We start from the raw sequence: 20983 nt of genomic DNA, 5'->3' as shown, positions 1-20983 counted from the left end.
TCCAATAAGAATTCTTAGAACAATTAGAGAAAGATTTAAAAAAAGAATCAAAAGAAAAAAATTTGAAACCAAATAAGAGAAATAGAGGAAAAAATTGAAAAAAGAAATAAGAATTTTGTAAGAGAATTATTAAAAGCAAATTAACAGAGGCAGCTAGGTGGCGTAATGGATAAAGCACCGGCCCTGGAGTCAGGAGTACCTGGGTTCAAATCCAGTCTGAGACACTTAATAATTACCTAGCTGTGTGGCCTTGGGCAAGCCACTTAACCCCATTTGCCTTGCAAAAACCTAAAAAAAAAAAAAAAAGAAGCAAATTAACAGCTTGGTAAAAAAAGGAACCAAAATAATGAAGAAAATAATTTCTTAAAATTAGGATTGGATTAATCAGCTAATGACTGAGACATCAAGAAACAATAAAAAAGGTCAAAAGTTAAAAAAAAGACTATCTCATAGGAAAAAAAACTGACCTGGAAAATAGATTAAGCAGAGATAATTTAATAATTATTGGAGTACCTGAAAGCCATGATCAAAGAAGAACCTGGACTTCATATTTCATAAAATTATGAAGAAAAATTACCTAGCTATTTTAGAAACAGGAAAAGTAGAAACTGAAAAACATCCACCAGTTTCCTCCCAAAAGAAATACCTAAATGAGAATATTATAGCCAAAATCCAGAGCTCCCAGGTCATGAAGAAAATACTAAAGACAGCCAGAAAGAACTAATTCAATTCCACGAAGGAACACACAAGATTTAGCCACTACCATGATAAAGGAGTAAAGGACTTGGAATATATTTTGGAAGGCAAAGGACTTAAAGGATGACAATCAAGAATAACCTGTGCAGAGAAACTGAATATAATCCAATCGAGAAAAAAATGTGAGCATTTAATGAAATAGAAGATTTCATGATGAAAAGAGTGGAATAGAAAATTTGCTGTTCAAACAAAAGACTTAGGAGAAGTAAAAAATGTAAGAAATGTGAGAAATCATGAGGGAATAAACAAATTAAATTGTTTTCCATTCCTGTATTGAAAGATAATACATGTAATTTTATTATCACTAGGGCGGTTAAAGGGAGTTTACTTATACAGAGAGTATGGATATGAATCATATTGATATGATCTCAGAAGAGGAATGAAAGAGTGAGAAAGAGGGATGTACTGGAAAAAGAGGATAAGAGGGAAGAATGTGGAAAATTTTACCACATAAGTGGGGTATATCAGGAGGAACTTAGAGGGACAGATGGCAGGGGAGGGGAGCAGGCAACGTTTGAATTTCATTTTCATGAATTGGGTCAAGGAGGGAAGAATATACATATACATACATATACACACACACACATTGTTGGGTACACATATTCATTTTACCCAACAGGGAGGAAGGAGGGAAAGGGATGAAGGGAAAAGTGAGGGGGAAAAATGTGAATAAGAGAGAATAGATTAAAGGAGGTAGTGTTCAAAAGCAAAGCAAACTCTTGGAAGGAGTAGTGTGATATAAATATAAAGAACAGAGTAGAAGGCAGTACAGTTGCCAGTCATACTGTATGTGGAATATGATAGACAAATGGCTTAGAAACCAGAATTCAGCAATATATTGTTTACAAGAAACACTTTAGAACAGGATGCACAATTAAAGTAAGAACCTGAAGCAAAATCCGTTATGCTTTAGCCAAAGTAAAAAGCTTAGGGTAGTGATCATGATTTCAGACAAAACCAAAGCAAAAATAAACTATTTAAAAAAGTTAATCAGGGGAACTACATTTTACAACATAGTGAATTAACATCAGTAATGCAATATATGCACCAATGGTATAGTATCCAAATTCTTAAAGAAAAGTTAAATGAATCAAAGGAGGAAATAGACAGTAAGACTATACTAGTGGGGTCCTCAATTTACCACTCTTAGCCTCAAATCTAACCAAAAAATAATTAATAGGTCTAAATGACTTAGAAATGAAACCTTTATCAGTGAAACTTCCTGCAAAGATTTTTCACAGATTCCTGTTGCTTTTCTAATTTTAACTGAATTGATTTTGCTTGAGTATACATTTTTTAGATTTACGTAATCAAAATTGTCTATTTTCCTTCTGGGAACCTTTCTATCTCTTATTAGGTCATAAATTGTTCCCCCTTTCCATAGGTCTGACAAGTAATTTCTTTTTCTGCATCTATCATTTGTGGTATCAAACTTTATCCAGGTCAGATACTCACGTAGAACTCCTCTTGATAAATAATATGGGATGTTGATCTCTGGCTAATTTCAATTAGACTGCTTTCCAGTTTTCCCAACAGTTTTTGTTTAATGATTAGTTCTTGCCCCAATAGCTGGGTTCTTTCAGTTCATTAAACAAGTGAGCATCTTTGTTTCTTTGCTGCTGTATATTGTATTCCTAACCTATTCCACTGATCAACATCTTTCTCTTATCCAGTACCAGATTGTTTTGATGATTATACCACAATAGTATTCCATTGAATTCATGTATCAAAACTTGTTCAGTCATTCCCCAGTTGATGGACATCCCTTCACTTTCCAATTCTTTGCTACCCTAAAAAGAGTGTCTATAAATATTTTTTACTTTTTGTTGTTCTCTTTGAGGTACAGATGTAATATCTTTGTGTCAAAGGCTGTGTACAATTTAATAACTCTGGGGGCATAATCCTAAATTGCTTTTTCAGGATTGCTGGATTAATTCACAGTTCAACCAACAGTGCATTATTTTACCTATTATCTTCCATTTTGTTATTTTCTCTTTTATCTTCTTAGCATATCTCAGTTGTTTTAATTTGCTATACTATATTAATTATTTAAATTATTTTTTCATGACTCTTGATAGTTTTGATTTATTCCTCTGAAAACTACCAAAATTCTTTCATCATTTACCATTTGGAGTATATATCTCATTCTCATAAATTTGACTCATATTTCCCATACATTTTAGAAATGAGACCAATATCAAATGTGCTGCAAAGTTTTTTTCTCCAGGTTCCTATTTTTCTTCTGATTTTATGCACATTGATTTTATTTGTACAAAATCTTTTTAATTTTATGTAATCAATATGATTCATTTTAGTTCCTGCAAACTTCACTATCTCTTGTTTGATCATAAACTTTCCCTCTGTCCGGGGATCTGACAGTTAACTTCCTTGTTTCATTAATTTTCTTATGTTATCACTCTTTATATTTAAATCAAGTACCCATTTTGAACTTAACTTACTATGTTGGTCTGTGCATGGTTTCCGCCAGTCTTCTTTCCACTTTGCCTAGAAATTTTTGTACTATGCTCATTTGCTTCTATGTATTGTGCATCTAATCTTTCTACTGATCAATTTCAGAGAGAAAGAGAGAATTTTTAAAATTGTGTTTAGTGGCAATAATAATAATGAGCTATTTTATGACATATTGAATTTTTAAAGTTTTATTTAAGGCAGGGGGATTAAGTGACTTGCCCAAGGTCACACAGCTAAGCAATTATTAACTGTCTTGAGGCTGGATTTGAACTCAGGTCCTCCTGACTCCAGGACCCTTACTCTATCCACCATGCCACCTAGCTACCCCCAATATGTTGAGTTTTGAACATTCAGTTCAAAATATTCAAAAGACAATTTTTGATGAAGGACTTGAGCTCATAAGAGATACCAGAAGTATGTGGATATGTATCAATTTGGATACCATGATCTTCAGAAAAATAAGAACACCTCTATGGGAACTTGCATCAATGGGATACTGTAGAGAAGAAGGCTCAGAATAGAGCCTTGAAGCCCTACCACATTTAGTGGGTCTGACCTGTATGTGGATCCAACCAAAGGGACAGACAAGGAATAGCCAGACAAGTAGAAAGGGAACTAAGATAGCAGTGTCACCAAAATGAAGAGAAAAGAATATCCAAGAGGAGAATGTGGTCACTGAGAGGACAAGAAGTAGAAAGATTAAGAAAGGAGCATTAGATTTGGCAATTAAGAAGTAATTGATAAATTTGTAGAAAGCAATTTCCTTTGAATGATGAGGTTGAAAGTCCTACTGCAGAGAGTTATTCATTAGAGAGTGATGGGAGAGGAACTAAAAAGGAAGTAAATTTAGGGAGCCACAAAGGGGGGGGGATAGGACCACAGGTTGTAGAGAAGCATGATGTATCTATTAGGGGCTTTAAATTGTTTGTGTAGTTTTATAGGCAAGTAAGGATGATGTACTAGATAAAAAGTGGAGCCAGCCTTCTAAAAATACTTAGAAAGGATGGAATTGGGCAGCTAGGTGTTGTAGTGGATAAAGCACCAGCCCTGGAGTCAGGAGTACCTGGGTTCAAATCCGGTCTCAGACACTTAATAATTACCTAGCTGTGTGGCCTTGGGCAAGCCACTTAACCCTGTTTGCCTTACAAAAAAAAAACCTTAAAAAAATAAAAGAAAGGATGGAATTTAAGAGTTCATGGAGAGGAGTCAACCTGGTAAGAAGGGCCACCTCTTCACTGGAGACTGAAGTAAAGAAGGTGATGATGGATGGGGGGGCATATGATTTTAGAGAGATTTTAAGATGAGAAGGGCCAAGGGTAGAAGAAAGAGCTTTCAGCAAATGAACTTAATTTTAAAGGAAAGGTGGAGTATGAGGTGAAGTAGGTAAAATGGCAGAAGTGGAAAAGGTCTTCTTTGGGAGATTTGAAGAGGGGCACGAAGATTGGGGATCACCATCATGGTCAACAGCATAGAGCCTATTCAGGGAGATGTTGCAGCATTGTTTTGCAGCATTGTTTTGCAACATTTAGAGCCCAACTGAAAATATAAGCATACATTTGTTAGGTACCTTATCATTCTTTTGTGAGATCAGTAGTCATGTGATTATTAAAACTAATTCAATCTATACAGTGTTCTTTCATTGATAACCTCCTAAAATACATTAGATTTTTTTTGGCTACTTCATTGTACTCTTAAATTATATTGAGCTCTTACTATAAAGTATCTTAAACATTTTATTCACAACTTAATTTAAAAAAAAGACTTTATAAGGTAAAGTTCCTTCTTCCTCTCTCTCCCATTGACATAACTAGTTCAGATCTTCATTCTCTGCTTAGGATACTGCGGCTTTCTTAGTTTGTACTAGTAGAAATAATGATGATCCTTAATTCCCCTTAAAATAACCCTGGTCTGGGGAGGCTTATATGAGTTGATGTAAAGCAAAGTCAGCAGACACAGGAAAACAATAGCCAAAAACTACAGATCTTTGCAAGTCTAGGCTATTTCATCATTTGAACTTGTATCCTCATCATCTTGCACATTGCTTGGTGCCTCCAGAATGCTTGTTGACTGGCCAGCCTTCCATGTGAATGGAAAGAGAAACAAGAGCAAATAAACCAATGCTTTGAAATTATAATAGCCAATCTTGGCCTCAAAGATGAGATATGAGCAGGTACCAACCCACCCTCTTTGCTAATATGGTGAAAATAGGAGAAAAAACTATGAAATGGTGGCACACTTCATAATCTCAGAATTTTTGATGTATTGGTTAGTTTTGTTGATGTGTTTTACCTTCTCTTTTATTCTTTGTTATAAGGAATGACTCCATGGATGAGGATGGAAGGAAGGATACATTGAGAAAAATAGGGGAAATATATTAAAAAAAATTTATTAAAGAAAAATAACCCATATCTTACCCTGAAAAAAAGAAGCAGGTTCTAAGGTCTCTCTCTCTAGATCTCATTTTTTATTTTCTGTCATATTGCTCTTCATTTATTTTCTTAACATAATATGAAAGCTATATTCCACATTTCTGATGTTTGTAGAAATTAATTTTTTTAAAGGAAATGTTAGCATTCGTTCTTTGTAAAAGAATTACTAGCTACAAAGGGCCTCAGGAATAGCTGATAATAGTGAACATTTATTTATACACACAGACATTCAAACACATACATGTATATGTTTATGTATATATAAAATTTTCCATAATTAATTTTTATTTGCTTATCAAAGCAACCCTGAACAGTAGTTGGCATAGAATGAATGAGGAAACTGAGGAACCAAATGATTGTTCAGGCCATATACATAGGTTAGTAATGTTAAGAAGTTAAAAAACAACTTTTGATAAAAATTGAGAAGGAAATACTCAAAACTTTTACCTCACTTTTTGGTGTAGTTGCTTTCAATAGGAGTAAAAATTTTTAAGTCACTCCATAGTGATAGCAGCTCACACTGTAAATAGAATGTTGGGGTTTACAAAATGCTTTATATTGATTATCTGACATGATTCTTACAATCACCTTTGGAGTAGACCCCCATTTTCCATGTAAGGAAGTGAAATCTAGTACTATTTTTTATATTATTTAAATTGGGTTTTGTGGGCAGAAAATTCTATAGAATCAAATACAACCATGTGCTGAGGATGAAATAAAATTTACCTGATTAGAACAAGTACTAGAATAAATATTAGATTAAACAATGATCTTGTATAAAAAAATACAAAAATACAGTGGCTTGTATGGAGAAATGTTAACAAATATAATGTTTGGTTTCTGTGTAAATTGTTACTAGTATTCTCTCACTCTCTCACTCTGTCTTTTTAAATCAGATGTAGCATTGGCTGCTGTCCTAGTTCCTGTTCTGGTCATGGTTCTGACTACCTTTATTCTGATCTTAGTTTGTGGTTGGCATTGGAGAAACAGGTAATATAATTATGTATTTGTTTCACAGATATAAGTATAGACACTGATCATTTAACGCAGAACTTCTCACTACAAGTCTAGCACTCCTCCCATTATATTGCCAAGATTTGTTCTAGTCATAAATGCTATGGGAAAAACAAGTTTATTCAGTGGTAGATGACAGCTTGTGACATTTTGTTATACCTTCACTAAATTATTGGTTAGTCACATCATCTACCACTTAGTCTAGTGTATTATTTATGATAGTCTTGGTTTGAAACCAACTTTAAATAAATACAGACTTAGTAAGGATGGTAATATTAGAAATAGGAAGTTTACATCTTCCTAGATTATATATTAGAGGAACTATCACACCTGGATTTTGAAAAAGTAACACCATTTCTGTTACTTTGTTTGTAAAAATAAAATATAATCTTTCTTCCTACTCTTACAAAGAGAGGGGACCACATGTAAAATTAGAAATTAAGACCATGTAATTCCTAATTAAAACATATTAGACTGATTGACACTATTTTCTAGAGCATTAGGCAGTTAAAAAGCATTTGTCAAATTGAACCAGGCAAAGAAAAATCAGAAGCAAAAGAAATAGACTAATACTATTTTTGTGACACAATTTTATGACTTAATAAATACTTGCTTTCCCCATTTTCTAAGAAAAAAAAACAAATGCAAACACTTTTCTCTAACCTTTCTAAGCTATTAAAAGATAACGAGGGAAAGAGCTGTTTTTATTTTCTTCCTAATTTTCTTTGCCTCTTATTTGCTAATTTTCATTCCTTTATCCTTTTTAGGTCAGTAGTTCTAGGAAAGAAAAGTAGGATTTAGAGAGAGGAGACCAATAGGAGGCACACTGCATCTTTCTTTGAAGGCTTTAATTTTTCTTGAGATTCCAAAATTCAGTTTAGCTAACATCATAGCATGAAGCTCACCTAGGCAATATTCCAAGTGGAATTTTATAGGCTTAATAATTAACTTTTTTGTATTTGTGCTGCAGTTTCAGAAGTGTCTTAGGAATAAATTTAATCGTGTTAATTTCTGGGTTTTCTGTGCGTGTGTGTGTGTGTGTGTGTGTGTGTGTGTGTTGTCTTTCCAGAAAGAAAAAAACAGAAGGAACATATGACTTACCTTATTGGGACCGTGCAGGTAAATAATAAAGGCTTTACTTGCAGTTCTCAGATAATTAGCATAAAATATACATATCCTCTGATCTTTGCCTAAGGACAAACCTTTGATTTCAGTTCTCTCCCATGTTTTCCTTTAGCTGATACCTAGTTCAGTGTTTATCATCTTTCACCTAGATTGTCACAATAGTCTCTTATTTGGTCTGCCTACTTTATGTATAAATAATTATATTTATAAATACAAGTATTTATTTTATCTTCTTCAGTCTGTTCTACAAGGTTTGAAAATGATATTCCTAAAACAAAGGTCTGACTATATCATTTCCCTGCTCTGAAGCTCTTTCTAGTACAAATACAAATTTCTCCATTTACCTTTTATTAATGCTCTTCAAAATCTGAATTCAACTTAACTTTCCAGATTTATTCTACTTCCCTTTCATACACAAGTTCCATCCAAGTTGTTCCACTTGTTCCTTTTATCCACTATCCCATCTTTCACCTCCATGTATTTGCATAGGCTGCTATTAATGTCTGGAATGCTTTCCCTTCTATAAACCTTTTGGTACTCATCTGCAGTGTCTCCTACATGAGGTCTTTCCTGATACCTCAGTCTTTAGTTTCTCTCCCCAAATTATATTTATATGCAGAGTTCCTAGCATTTAATAAATGGAATAATCCAGTTAAATATTTTATTAATAAACAGTAAGAGAGAATAAGTGACTTTCCCATAGTTGAATATATATTAAGAGTAAGAGGTAGAGGAGCAGCCATGTGGCACAGTGGATAGAGTACCAACTCTGGAGTCAGGAGGACCTGAGTTCAAATCTGGCCTCAGACACTTAATTATTGGCTAGCTGGGGTGACCTTGGGAAAGTCACATAACCCCATTTCCTTAAATAAGGGGAAAAAAAGTAAAAAGTAGAGCTATGACCAAATCCTTGCTTAAGTTAGAATCATCTTCATTGGGTTTAGAGTTGAAAGTAACCTTGGGATTTTCTGGTCCAGTGGTATCAGACTCAGAGAGATGGGTCTTTGTCATTATGTATTTACTTAGAAAACTCCCAAGTTACTCCTATTTAAGTTGTATTTTTATTTTTTTTGTTAAGCAATCCCAAATATATTTTATTGTGGTAGTGTTGGTGAGTTTTTCAGGCCCCATGTGGTCCACCCCCCCTCATTTTACTGATATGCAAACTGAGGTCTGGAATGGTCACTCCTTAGAAGCTCAGGATTGTGTTATCAATGGAAGGACCAGGATTCCAGTCCTTGCCCTGAGCTCTAATCCAGTGCTCTTTTAGGGAGTCCCCACAACTCCATCTAAGGATCTTTCCACTGTATGTGTTATTTTTTTCAAACCATTCCCATGTCATTTTTCACTGCTTAGTTGTCAGATGTTAGGTCATTTTAGTCTGGCGAAAAATTTCATGAAGATAAAACTTACCTTCAGATATTTTTATCCCTCTCCCTAGACACACATGCATGTGGGTGTGTATTTCCTACCTTAAGTTTTTAGAATACTTGTGTAGACTCTCCTGACTTAAAACTTTGTATTTTAATGTGCTTTAGTTACTAAGAAAAATGCCCATCCTCAATTTGGAGTACTTTAAAAGAAAGTTTCAAGTATAATCATGGCAACCGTGGTAACCATGAAATTGTAGTGCCTGTCTGAATTGTTGCTTTAATTTTATAGTATTACTCTTAGTAAGCCATCAGCTAGGCCTTGAAAAGCATTATCATGGAACTAATGTGAAGAGTTTCCTAATAATATTTAAGCCATTTATATTGGAGACATTTTTGCATAATGTGCCTTCTTGCTTGAAACCCTAATGAAGGTTGGTGGAAAGGAATGAAGCAGTTTTTCCCAGCCAAATCACTGGAACATGAGGAAACTCCAGTTCGTTACAGCAGCAGTGAAGTTAGTCACTTGAGACCAAGAGAAGTTACATCTGTGTTACAGACTGAAACTGCAGGTAACCATTTGGAACAATGTACAGGAATACACTGTGTAACATTTCACAATAAAATAATTGATACTTTAAACAAGATCTAACTGTAATACTGGAAGTCTTTGCTATAGTGTTATCTGGCAACTTAATTGCCCACATTTAGCATTGTGATACCAACTTTTCTCCTCCAGTTTTACCCAAGATCATATTTTCCAGGAACTAGTGTTTATTGGAGTATTGCTGTAGTTTTGGAGCACACTACATAGTATATCATTAATTGTATAATAATGGGAATTAGGCCATTTTTGTTTAACAGATCAAATTTAGAGCATAATAAGATTTTTTTATATTTTGCAAGGCAATGGGGTTAAGGGGCTTGCCCAAGGCCACACAGCTAGGTAATTATTAAGTGTCTAAGGCCGGGATTGAACTCAGATTCTCCTGACTCCAGGGCCAGTGCTCTATCCACTGCACCACCTAGCTGCCCCTATAATAAATTTTTAATCTTACATAAGTACATCTGAATTTTTTTGTGTTCCTTTTATTCAGGGGACTTGAGTTGAAGAAGACAAAGGGGTCTTCATTTGGAATCCTACCTTTGTCTTTGACATAAATGATCTTAAGTTACTTTTGTGACTTAAATTACTTCATCCATGAAAGAAGGATCCCCTTAAGATAGTGGAGATAGCTTAGACTCAGTTGAAAGAACACTGAATTTGAAGTCAGAGGACTTAGTTTCAAACTGTGATTGATACCTTGTGTTCCCCTGTGACCTTGGATAATTTACTTAATATTTCTGTGCCTCACTTTATTCATATGTAAAAAGAGGGGTTGGGCTATATGACCTAGGATTTCTCTTTTTTTCTTCCAGAGTTTTTATGGTTTTTAAAATATCAGACCTACATCATTTGAAATGTTAAGTATTCCAAAAAGTAAAGAAAAACAAATTATGACTTCTTGATGGAAGTTAATCTTGTTATAGTTAAGCATCATAGAAGTATAGAAATGTAGAATTGGGAGGGACCAAAGCAGCTTCATATTACAGATTAGGAAACTGAAATTAAAGAGAAGTAACATGACCCAAGAAATGCTAGTTATCATGTCTATAAACTTTACACTGCTATACTGCTACAACTTTTAGAGGTCTACTAGATCAATCTGTTCATTGTATGGGTCAGAAAACTGCATTATTGCCAAAGCTAGTTTTAAGAATGCTCAATACAAACATTTTTATGTACTATATTTTTAAAGGACATTATATTTCCACTGCATCATCATGTACTTCCAAGAATTCCTCTCACAAAACATATGATGCTTTTTTTGGAAAGGTTTCACTGCTTTGGAGATGACAAGCAGAAAAGGTTTAGAGCATTAGTTGTTTTCAGTGGCAGCTCTTTGACAGCACAAATCATTTGCTTTCTGAATAATAGCTGTATAAGTCTTCCTTTCTGTTTGTTATCACACAGAGTATGCTCAGCCTTTGGTGGGAGGAATTGTTGGTACGCTGCATCAGAGATCAACCTTTAAACCAGAAGAAGGAAAAGAAGCAGGCTATGCTGACCTTGACCCTTATAATTCTCCAGTGCAAGAAGTTTATCATGCATATGCTGAACCACTGCCTATTACTGGGCCAGAATATGCAACCCCAATAATCATGGATATGTCAGGACATCCCTCGGCCTCAGGCGGAGCACCTTCGACATCCACCTTCAAGGCAGCAGGGAATAAAGCCCCTCCTTTGGTGGGAACTTACAATAAACTCTCTCGGACTGACAGCTGCCCTCCACCATGTGCAGAGTATGATACTCCAAAAGGAGCAAAACCAGGACCAAGTGCCCCAGATGAAATGATGTACCAGGTACCCCAGGGCACAGTCCACACAACCGGAAGTAAAGGAGAAGTATCCGGACTAGGGAGAGAAGAAGATGATGTTTTTTAAAGAAATCCTTTGAAGGTGATGCCACTTTTTCCAAGCATCATTTTTAAAGCACATTGAATTTTTTGTACTAGACATGGCGATATACGAAAAAGTCTCTCAATATCTATTACTGAAATGATTGAGGTGAAATTTTCTGAGGTACAGGAAACTTCTTATCTGGCCGTTTTGCTTCCCTGTTCATGATGTAATATCCTGTTTTGTTACTACTGTAAAATTCGATATTCTTTAAGTCATAAGAGAGCTCCTCAGATGCACTTCAAAGAATTTTTAAAATCACTGAGATGAGATATTTATTACTGATGCTGCAGGTATATTAATGAACTTAAAAGTAATGGCTCAGTAAGCCTTACTAGCAATAATTGCTAATGGTACTGTTATAGTGAATGGCTTGAAGTTCTTAAGATCTACACGCAAAGGTGGAAACTGTCATGATTATCCCCTTTGATTCCCATGTTATCACATGTGTTTATTTTTTTTCTAAGTTTATAATACTGTAATCTTAGTAATTGTCCTGTAGATCTCAATCTTTAGTGAGATAAGAAATCTACGGCTTTAAAAGCTTTCGATGGCAGATGATGTTATCACTCTTGCTGACTTCTTCCAAAGCACACACACAGTCTCTTCATTTGACCAAAAGCCATTGCTGTCCATGCTTCTGGGTTTGGTTCTTAGTGAGTTCTGCTTGGGCAGCCTAATGAATATAGATCCTCTCTGACTCAACAACCACTTTACAGCTGAGGAAAGTTACACAGCAGGGTGTTTCCCCCACTTATATTTGCAATATTGTTTGTAAATGAACCTGTGAGATTTGTTGGGAAAAGAGTAAAAGGTTGTGAAGAGAAAGTTAATGGGACCGCAATTGATGTCCGTCAACAGAATGAAATACTTCAATACAGACCACAACTCCGAAATAATATATTTTAAGTTGTATAAATATATGAATTCTTTAGGCTTTGGCATGTCAGTCAGTTCTCTAATAGCATTTTTTCCCAGTTTGATCAATATTCTGAACTTCATTTTTTAAATGGTAGAATATGACATTCTGTAGTAGAGAACAAATGCAACATTTTTTTCCCAGTCTCTTTGTCCTGCTGCAATGTTGAAAGGAAGATGGGGTGTCCCAAAGTTTGAGTGCTGTGCTTATCTACAACTCAGATCTTTAGGACACTCTGTATATCAGTTGATATGCTTGTCACATCTAATCAAATGAAATTTTATATAAATTGATATTTACTGACAGTATTTCTCCCATTGTAGTACATTTACTTTCCTTGAAACCAAGGCTTACACTGGGGAAAAACAGAAGTCATCTTTACATTTTGTTCTAGACTAGATGAAGAGAAACTTTCCAAAGTTTTTATTCTTTTGACCAGCTGAATGACTTGGTAGAAGTGGAAAAAAAAAGCACCATCTCTCTCCGTCTTCTGAACCCATTTCTGTGATTAAGCTTTTGAATTTAAAAGATGTTGGTTTCACCTCATCTGAGTCCTCATATACTTCTAACACTAGCTGACTAATGAAGTTGCACAGTATTTTTTGGTATGCTTCCAAATATTTAAGCAGCAGTATTATGGTTACCACAGATTTTGTTTTTAAGGGAGTATGGCATAGTGGACAGTGACTAGTGATTCCTTGAAATCGGGAAGGATCAGTTTTCAGTTCTGTCTCTGACATTAGCTGTGTGACCCTAACTCACTTAACATTTTTGTTAAGTTACAACTCCCTGACTGCAGCCAGTGCTATGACATTACTAAGGTACAAAAGAGTTTCTGTCTCATTGGCCCTGAGATTTTCCTTACCACACATATTCCCTGCTTCTACAGGTGAAATCATAGGCCCAGACCAAATATAATTTCACTTGTCTTATAATTAAGTTTACTTTCCTGTGTTAGTATTATTTTCATTTTTTAAGTTATTATAATAAAAAACATGAGACAAAATTTATTTATTTTTATTTTGAGGTACCAAAATACAGCTTGGACATTATTTAGAATAGAAAGTACAGATCTTGGTAAATATAAATATGAATGTGGCTAAAAATAACTGAATTGTCAACTCTTTTCAATAAGAAATGATGAATGTATCACTACTTAGTCCTTTCTGTCATGGATAAGGAGGAGAGATTCAGTTCTGGAACTGCACATAATAAAACCTTTTAGGGAGACATTTTGAACTGTAAAATTTGTCATTGATTTTTGTGGGTTATTTTTTTCCTCATTGTAATGGGATACTCACCTCATTTTTAAAAATATTGTTTTATTTTCTTTAAAAGGTTACAGGGAAATGAACTGTTTTTTATATAAATTTTAAGACTGGACTTTTATACTGAAGATTTTTTAATGATTTGATTCCTATTTGCCAGTTTGCTATCCTCAAAATAACTAATATTATTATCTGTCTCCTTAATTTGTGGAGAAACACTTTTAACATTGTGTTTGGGTTGTTATTTCAAGAACTGAGTTGGAATGATCTAAAACTTCAGTGGCGGTGTGGGTGGGGAGAAAGGGGAGGGTATAAATTTTCTTTTAGATAATCCATTTAGGTAATTTCATGATGGGATTTTCCCAACCTTATAGCGTGTGTTATATCTACATCTATATATGGCTTTGAGACAATCAAATGGCAACTATTTTTTAGCCAGATACCTTTTGGAAGTTTTTTTGCAAAGCAATGGGGTTAAGTGGCTTGCCCAAGGCCACACAGCTAGATGATTTGAACTCAGGTATTCCTGACTCAAGGGCTGGTGCTCTATCCACTGGGCCACCTAGCCACCCCCAGTACGTTTATTTTTAAGTTTTAAATACCTAATGTTGTTTTGTTTGAATGTTTCATTTCCATAGGAGACCAAGACTGTGTGAATTTGATTATAGGCCTAGAGTCTAGCAACTACTAGAATAGTAAATGTTCATCTTTGACTTAACCATGTTGACATCTATTATTTGATCTTTTGAGAACCAGCATAGCAAAAGTCAAAATTTTGTTAATTGTTATTTATATTATAAATCCACATGGATCTTATTCTTTATGCAGGGTTTAATCCAGTTAAGTCCTCATTTCATTATTTGCACTTTTCATTTAAAAATGAGTTAATTAATTGGTGAAGAAAATCTTCCAGTAAGGATTTGTGACAGAAGCAAAAAGTTCAAGATCAGGATGTGTTAATGCTTTGGTTTTTCTGATGGAGATGAAAGAACTCATTTGATTAAAAATTAAACTCCATTGCCTTGCCTGAACATCCAGTTCTAAACAGTTGTTTAGAAGGGAGATGGGGTATTCTATAAATGGTCACCATTGGACTAAATTGAGAAAATTTGTGAGACAATGAATTAATTCACTGAAGCAATACATAAAAACACACCAAGCTAGATTGTTCTGCTCTTGTTTTTATTCTGGATTTAATATGAAGTCTTAAACTGCAACAGCCTAAGAATTATATATCACTGTTTAGGTGGCATAATTTTTAGGCCAGCTTTGGCACCATTTTTTATTATTTTTCATTTGTGCCAAATTATGTTTTCTCTTTTGACACTGGGAAAAAGTAGAAGCAAAATAGTCATTGAAATATTTTTGGGGGAATGAGAATGGTTTGAGTTTCAGTGATGAAAATTCTCCCAGAATGTACTTTTCTTACCTCAGCATGGACTTGTAGTCACTTTGTATTTGTATATGTTGCTAGAATTTAGATTGTATAAATAGAATTCTATGTGTTCATGTTGTTTTTAATAAATTATGTTACATACTATACCCTAGTCATTTGTTAAGGTAATGTTGAGAAACTGTATCCTGACGCATCAAAAATCTGCTGTTCAGTTATTTCAGTTGTGCCTGACTCTGTGGGACCCCCATTTGGGTTTTCTTGGCAAAGAACCTGGAGCAGTTTGCCATTTCCTTCTGCAGCTCATTTTACTGATGAGGAAACTGAGGAAGGCTTGCCCAAGGTCACACAGGAAGTGTCTGAAATAGGATTTGCATTCAGGAAGTTAAGTTTTCCTGACTCCAAGGCCCAGTACTCTATTATGTTACCTAGTTGTTCAAACTCTAAAAGTCAGGAAGGGTTTTTGTGTATGTGTAGCGATAACTGTTTTTCCATGAATTAAAGGATTTCACAGGAAAAAAAGATGCTTAGCTAATGTTGCACTTCGACACTTAAAACAAAATTTTCCCAAGTAATTGGTACATCTCACCAAAGCTGGATTTAGACTTGCAACAAAAACCCAACCACCTATGAATTGATGTATTATTTCAAATCAAAGAGATTTCATATTTGTTGAAGTACTGGGAGAAGCTGGTACTGCATTCATCATACATTTGGGGTTTTTTTTGTGTTTTTAGGTTTTTTGCAAGGCAAATAGGGTTAAGTGGCTTGCCCAAGGCCACACAGCTAGGTAATTATTAAGTGTCTGAGACCAGATTTGAACCCAGGTACTCCTGACTCCAAGGCCAGTGCTTTATCCACTACACCACCTAGCTGCCCCCATACATTTGTTTTTTAATTTAAAACTTCTCTCTTTTCTGTAAGTAATATTGGGATTGGGTGAGCAATGAGAGTCATGATAAGGGTATTCTGTACTCTTCTTTGTTATCCCCATTCTTTTAATCGATGAATTACCTTTAAATTTTTTTCATGAATTCTACTGGTGTGCACTCCTGAGATGCTGACAAGGTTGCCGAGTATTGACTATTGAAGTGATATGTGTGGATATGAAATATATTTACATTATATACATTGCTGCTATTAAACTTGTTTTAAGTAGATGAAATACTTTTTTTTCCTCATGGGACTTCTGGGTATCATAATTTAGTTCTAGAATCCTTTTTTATATATCAAACTGTCATGTGATTTTTCCAAACTTCTTTATTCTACAACTCTCCTCCTTCAAACCCCATTATTTATTATATAATTCTTGATTTTACTCTCCTTTTCTCAAAACAGCCTAAAGTAGAACCTAGAGGTTTAAACTATAAACAGCTTGTCAAGATAACACAAGCATTAGTTTCTCACTACCAAAATATTTAAGAAAGTTAGAAGAGAGGACTACAGGAAACTCCATGTAATGCTGATAAAATGGAGAATTGTAGCTTAATTTTTCTTTTGTATTTTCCATCCTCATCCTTAGTGACCTAAAAGAAGGATGGTATATAAATGTTTCCTCTAGAGATTTATGATCTAATCTGGTAAAATTTCTTAACTGCAGACCTGTTTTGTAGAAATGTGAATTGATGTTAAAAGAAATTGAACACATTGATACCCTAGAGAATAGTTAAATCTTATATGAGGTAAAATGTATTTAACACTATTATTTATTTAAATAAGCTTTTATTAAGCAGCTACTATGTGCAAATCACTCTGAGGAAACATTAAAAGGACTTGGTCCTGCCTCAAAATGTTTACAATCTAATAAAAGGAATGACATTTACATAAAATAGAAATACAAGGTTACAAAAAGATTTGTTGGGGTGCTGTGTAAATAGAGGAAATTTTAGGGTGGAAGCTTTGGGAGCAATCATGGAGAAAAAGCATGAAAATTTAAGTATGTAGAACTGATGTCATGGGAAGGACATTTTAGGGCAGAACATAGTAAAGAAATATTATGGGGAAATGCCTTGATATAAATTACAAATTCATTCTGAAACCCAATGGAAAAATCACTGAAGGGTTTTGGAGTAGAGAATAACAAATGAATAACAGTGCTTTAGGAAGAGTAATTATAATGGACTACAGTGACCAAAAGCAATTAAGAGGTAGTTGTTTAAAAAGTAGGGTACAAGAGGTAATTGTGGTAAGGAAGTGGGCAGGATTTTGAAAATGAGTAGGCTGTGGGTTAGAGAAAGAATAAGGGTAAAAAATTATGTGAGAGATTCAGGAACTTCAAGGTAGGTAAATTATGTGAATAATTAGATTGTCTTCATGTGTTGTAGCATTTTGGGAGGGGGGGGACACTGAGATAGACCAACTAGGGTGCTGAAAGCAGTGGGTCTTTATTACAGATGCATTTTTAATTGCTACAAGGGAAAGCTTAAGAAATAAAATTGGGGACCGTTAAGTATACAACTGGAAAAAGTACAGAAAATCACTGACAAGATGATTTTTCAAGCTTACAGTCAGAGAAAGAAGGGGACGGAAGGTCCAAAACTAACCCATCCCGTTATGCCAAAGTCAAATGGATATGACTAGTTTGTCTATAGATCAGAGCAGCTCAGTGATACAAATAAAAACCAGGGGTTATATGGGAAGGTATAGAGGTTTTTTTCGAGTGCATTTACCTGACTTTCTATCAATGATATCACAGGTAGTGAGAAATCAAAGATTTTTTTCAAGTCTAGCCGAAGACAACATTGGCCTGGACATTGACAGCTCAGAAATTTTCAGGCATTGAAGACTCAAGAACATCGATTAGGAGGTAAGAAAGGGCAGGAAAAACATCTAGATCGGACAACCTGCTGCAAAAAAGGTAGTCCCCCCAAAAAACATCTATATGACTACAGAGCTATAGGATGGCTTTTGTAACATTTTCAAGAACAAAAAGATCTATACTCAGTTTTCATTCAAGTATTTTTATAATTTAATTTGGCAAATTTTGAAAACTCAGAAAGAATTCTAAAGCCATTACCACTGTAAACTGAAATGAATTTCACCAGAGGCAGAAATACACTCCCATGGCCTTCTATTATCAAGGTTGGCTTAGAGGAGAAAAACAAGCATTTAAACAGAAAGAAAATTAAGGCTATTCAGTTAATTTTGGCCAAAACACAGCTTGCAAAGTCAGAGATCCAAAGATTTCAAACTGTTGATTCAGATAAAAACTGATAATTCCATAGAGACAACATTACCATTTTTTTGCTCTGACCTTTATAGGCCTATCTCATTCTGGATCAACTCTATGTAGATATTCTAACTTTCAAAACATAATTATTATTTGACTGGAGTGTCAACTGTCAAGCCACCCACTTTTCTTCATTCTTAGAAATTTAGACTTTTAAATGAGAAATTAAGCATCTTTTAAAAAACTGAATTTTCAGAATACTCTTAACATCTATCTGCCCTGATATCTTAATTAATTTGTTTTCATAATTAAATATGTTATTAACTTCTGTTAAATCTAGACCAGGAGAAAATAACAGACTCAGTCCTTGAACACTTCCTAACATTATACAAAAATTGAAGAACATGCTATATAGAAGTTAACTTGATATTTTAAAAAATAAACTCAAATTTTATAAAAAAATAAAACACTGATGAACTATCAATATCTTGAGAGTCTTTAGGGTCAATCTTTCGTCAAATTAATAATGAAGTTTTTTTCTATTAAGTTCTTTAAGAAATTCTGTTCTGCAGTTATGTTGTGGTATTCATTCTAAAGACAAAGAACAAAAAAGCAAAATTATAAAATGTCATTAAAAAACAAAACTTAGATGTCTAAGAATATGGGAAAAGTCTTTAAATAAATTTATATATATATGTATCAAAAAATAATTTAAAAAACCCTCAGTTTTTCTAAAACAATATATTTACTATATCTTTTCATTTTGGCATTTCTCAAACTTAATCATTTCCATTCATCCCATGAAAAAAAATCACTTATTTAATTTGATAGGACTTAATTCAGCCCATCTGAAGGCACCTGGGTGGCAGAGTGGATAAAGCACTGGGCCTGAAATCAGAAAGCTTCATCTTCCTGAGTTCAAATCAGAGCTCAAGACAATGTACTGATCCCGGTCAAGACAAAACCGTTTGCCTCAGTTTCCTCATTTGTAAAGTAAACTAGAGAAGGAAATGGCAAACTGATTCAGTATCTTTGCCAAGAAAATTTCCAAAATGAAGAGTCAGATGACTGAAAAACTACTGCATTGCCAAATGACTTGCTCCTATTTTCCCTGGAGAAAAAAATTGGCCAGGCTGGGAAAATAGTGTAGGTTTTTAATTAAAATGGAAAAAAAAATTATATACTCAAAAGAGCTAGAAGAGACTTTAAAGCCATCTAGTCCAATCCATCCCCATATCATTTTATAGATGAAGACCTTAGACCCAAAGTAATTAACTTCCTCTGGGTCACATGGGTGACAATTAGTCAGGATTTGAACCCAGGTCCTTTGTCTACATATTTACTGTGCTGTGCTGCTTCCTGAGCAAAGTTGAAGGCAGTTTCTATGTACCAGTCATTATGCTAAGCACTGGGATATAAGACATACAAGAATTCTATCTTCAAGGAACTTACATGCAAGTAATTATGGACAAACAAGATAAAAAGAAGCATCCTTTCTGAGATGACTTCCCATTTAGATATGTTTTTGTTAAAATTTAAGTGATTTGCTCAGGGTCACACAACTATTGAGTGTCTAAGGTCAAATTTGAACTCAGAAGAGGAGGGAGGGAGGAAGGAAGGAAGGAAGGAAGATGGAAGGGTTCTGTGGGATGAAGGTATAGCTATAGTACAGCAGAAAGAATTTTGGCTTTGTAGTTAGGTGACCTAAGTTCACAGGATTTAGATTGAGAAGAGGGCCTTGGAGGGCATTCCATTCTTTTCATTTCACTAATGAGGAAATTAAAGTTTAATAACTTGTCCAAGTTCAAGTAGCTGCTGATAGACAGGTCTTTTGATTCTAAATCCCGTGTTTTTGTTTTATTAAAATAATACTACATATAACCTCAGCCAGCATTAAAGGTTAATTTATTTCATAGGAAGTCACCAGAAGGTAGTATGTTCTAAATCTTTTTATTATTGTTTCAGTTGTGTCCAATTCTTCATGACCCTACTTGTGGTTTTTTTACTAAGATACTAGAATGGTTTGCCATTTCCTTCTCCAGTTCACTTTAAAGATAAGGAAACTGAGGCAAACAGGGTTAAATGACTTACCCAGGGTCACATAGCTAATAAGTTTCTGAGGTCAAATTTAAACTCAGAAGATGAGTCTTCTTGACTCTAGGCCCAGTCCTCTATTCACTGTCCTAAAACTAAGTAGTCAGATTTAATCAAAATAAGGTTCCAGCCTCTTGGGTTTAGATTAATTTAGAATGATTTGAGGAACTTCATTTCATTTGTAAACAATCCATGTTGTTAGTGGGTTACATTGGACCTAACAGTTGTAAGTCACTTCGAAATATTCCCTGGTTAATGATATTTTTAAATATAGGAAAATAAGAGGTTTATAGTGGGCTCAATTAAAGTATGACTTTTTGTTGAGCCTCTGAGACTCTCTGATGATCATGACAGTTTGTGTTACCTCATTCTTCAGAAGAACAAATAAAACTAGCAATAAGGGAATTAAATCTAGACAAATTTCAACTTTAGAATGTGGCAAAATAACCCCTGGATTTAAGAGTAGTTGTAA

The 20983-nt window shown here is 34.4% G+C and overlaps 2 protein-coding genes across 6 annotated transcripts in view; one reads left to right on the top strand and one right to left on the bottom strand.

Moving 5' to 3' along the window:
• DCBLD2 (discoidin, CUB and LCCL domain containing 2) overlaps positions 1–15395 on the top strand; it is a 98979-nt gene extending 83584 nt beyond the window's left edge. The window contains exons 13-16 of the mRNA XM_074214306.1: positions 6554–6647; positions 7741–7790; positions 9601–9738; positions 11181–15395. Of these exons, the coding sequence (XP_074070407.1) occupies positions 6554–6647; positions 7741–7790; positions 9601–9738; positions 11181–11653 (755 nt within the window). The 3' untranslated portion in view covers positions 11654–15395. The remainder of the gene's footprint in view (positions 1–6553; positions 6648–7740; positions 7791–9600; positions 9739–11180) is intronic.
• The window catches only part of ST3GAL6 (ST3 beta-galactoside alpha-2,3-sialyltransferase 6), a 138580-nt gene that overhangs the window by 49028 nt on the left and 68569 nt on the right, over positions 1–20983 (bottom strand). For 3 of the 5 annotated variants that reach the window (XM_074214307.1, XM_074214308.1, XM_074214309.1), the window contains exon 11: positions 964–19008. The exons of the other annotated variants lie outside the window; for them this stretch is intronic. In XM_074214307.1, the coding sequence (XP_074070408.1) occupies positions 18922–19008 (87 nt within the window). In that variant the 3' untranslated portion in view covers positions 964–18921. Of the gene's footprint in view, positions 1–963; positions 19009–20983 lie in introns of those variants that run through there. 5 annotated transcript variants of the gene reach the window in all.

The sequence above is a fragment of the Macrotis lagotis genome, chromosome 1 (assembly GCF_037893015.1).
Source record: "Macrotis lagotis isolate mMagLag1 chromosome 1, bilby.v1.9.chrom.fasta, whole genome shotgun sequence".
In the NCBI taxonomy this organism is placed as follows: domain Eukaryota; kingdom Metazoa; phylum Chordata; class Mammalia; order Peramelemorphia; family Peramelidae; genus Macrotis; species Macrotis lagotis.
This window is presented reverse-complemented; position numbering and strand designations above follow the sequence as displayed.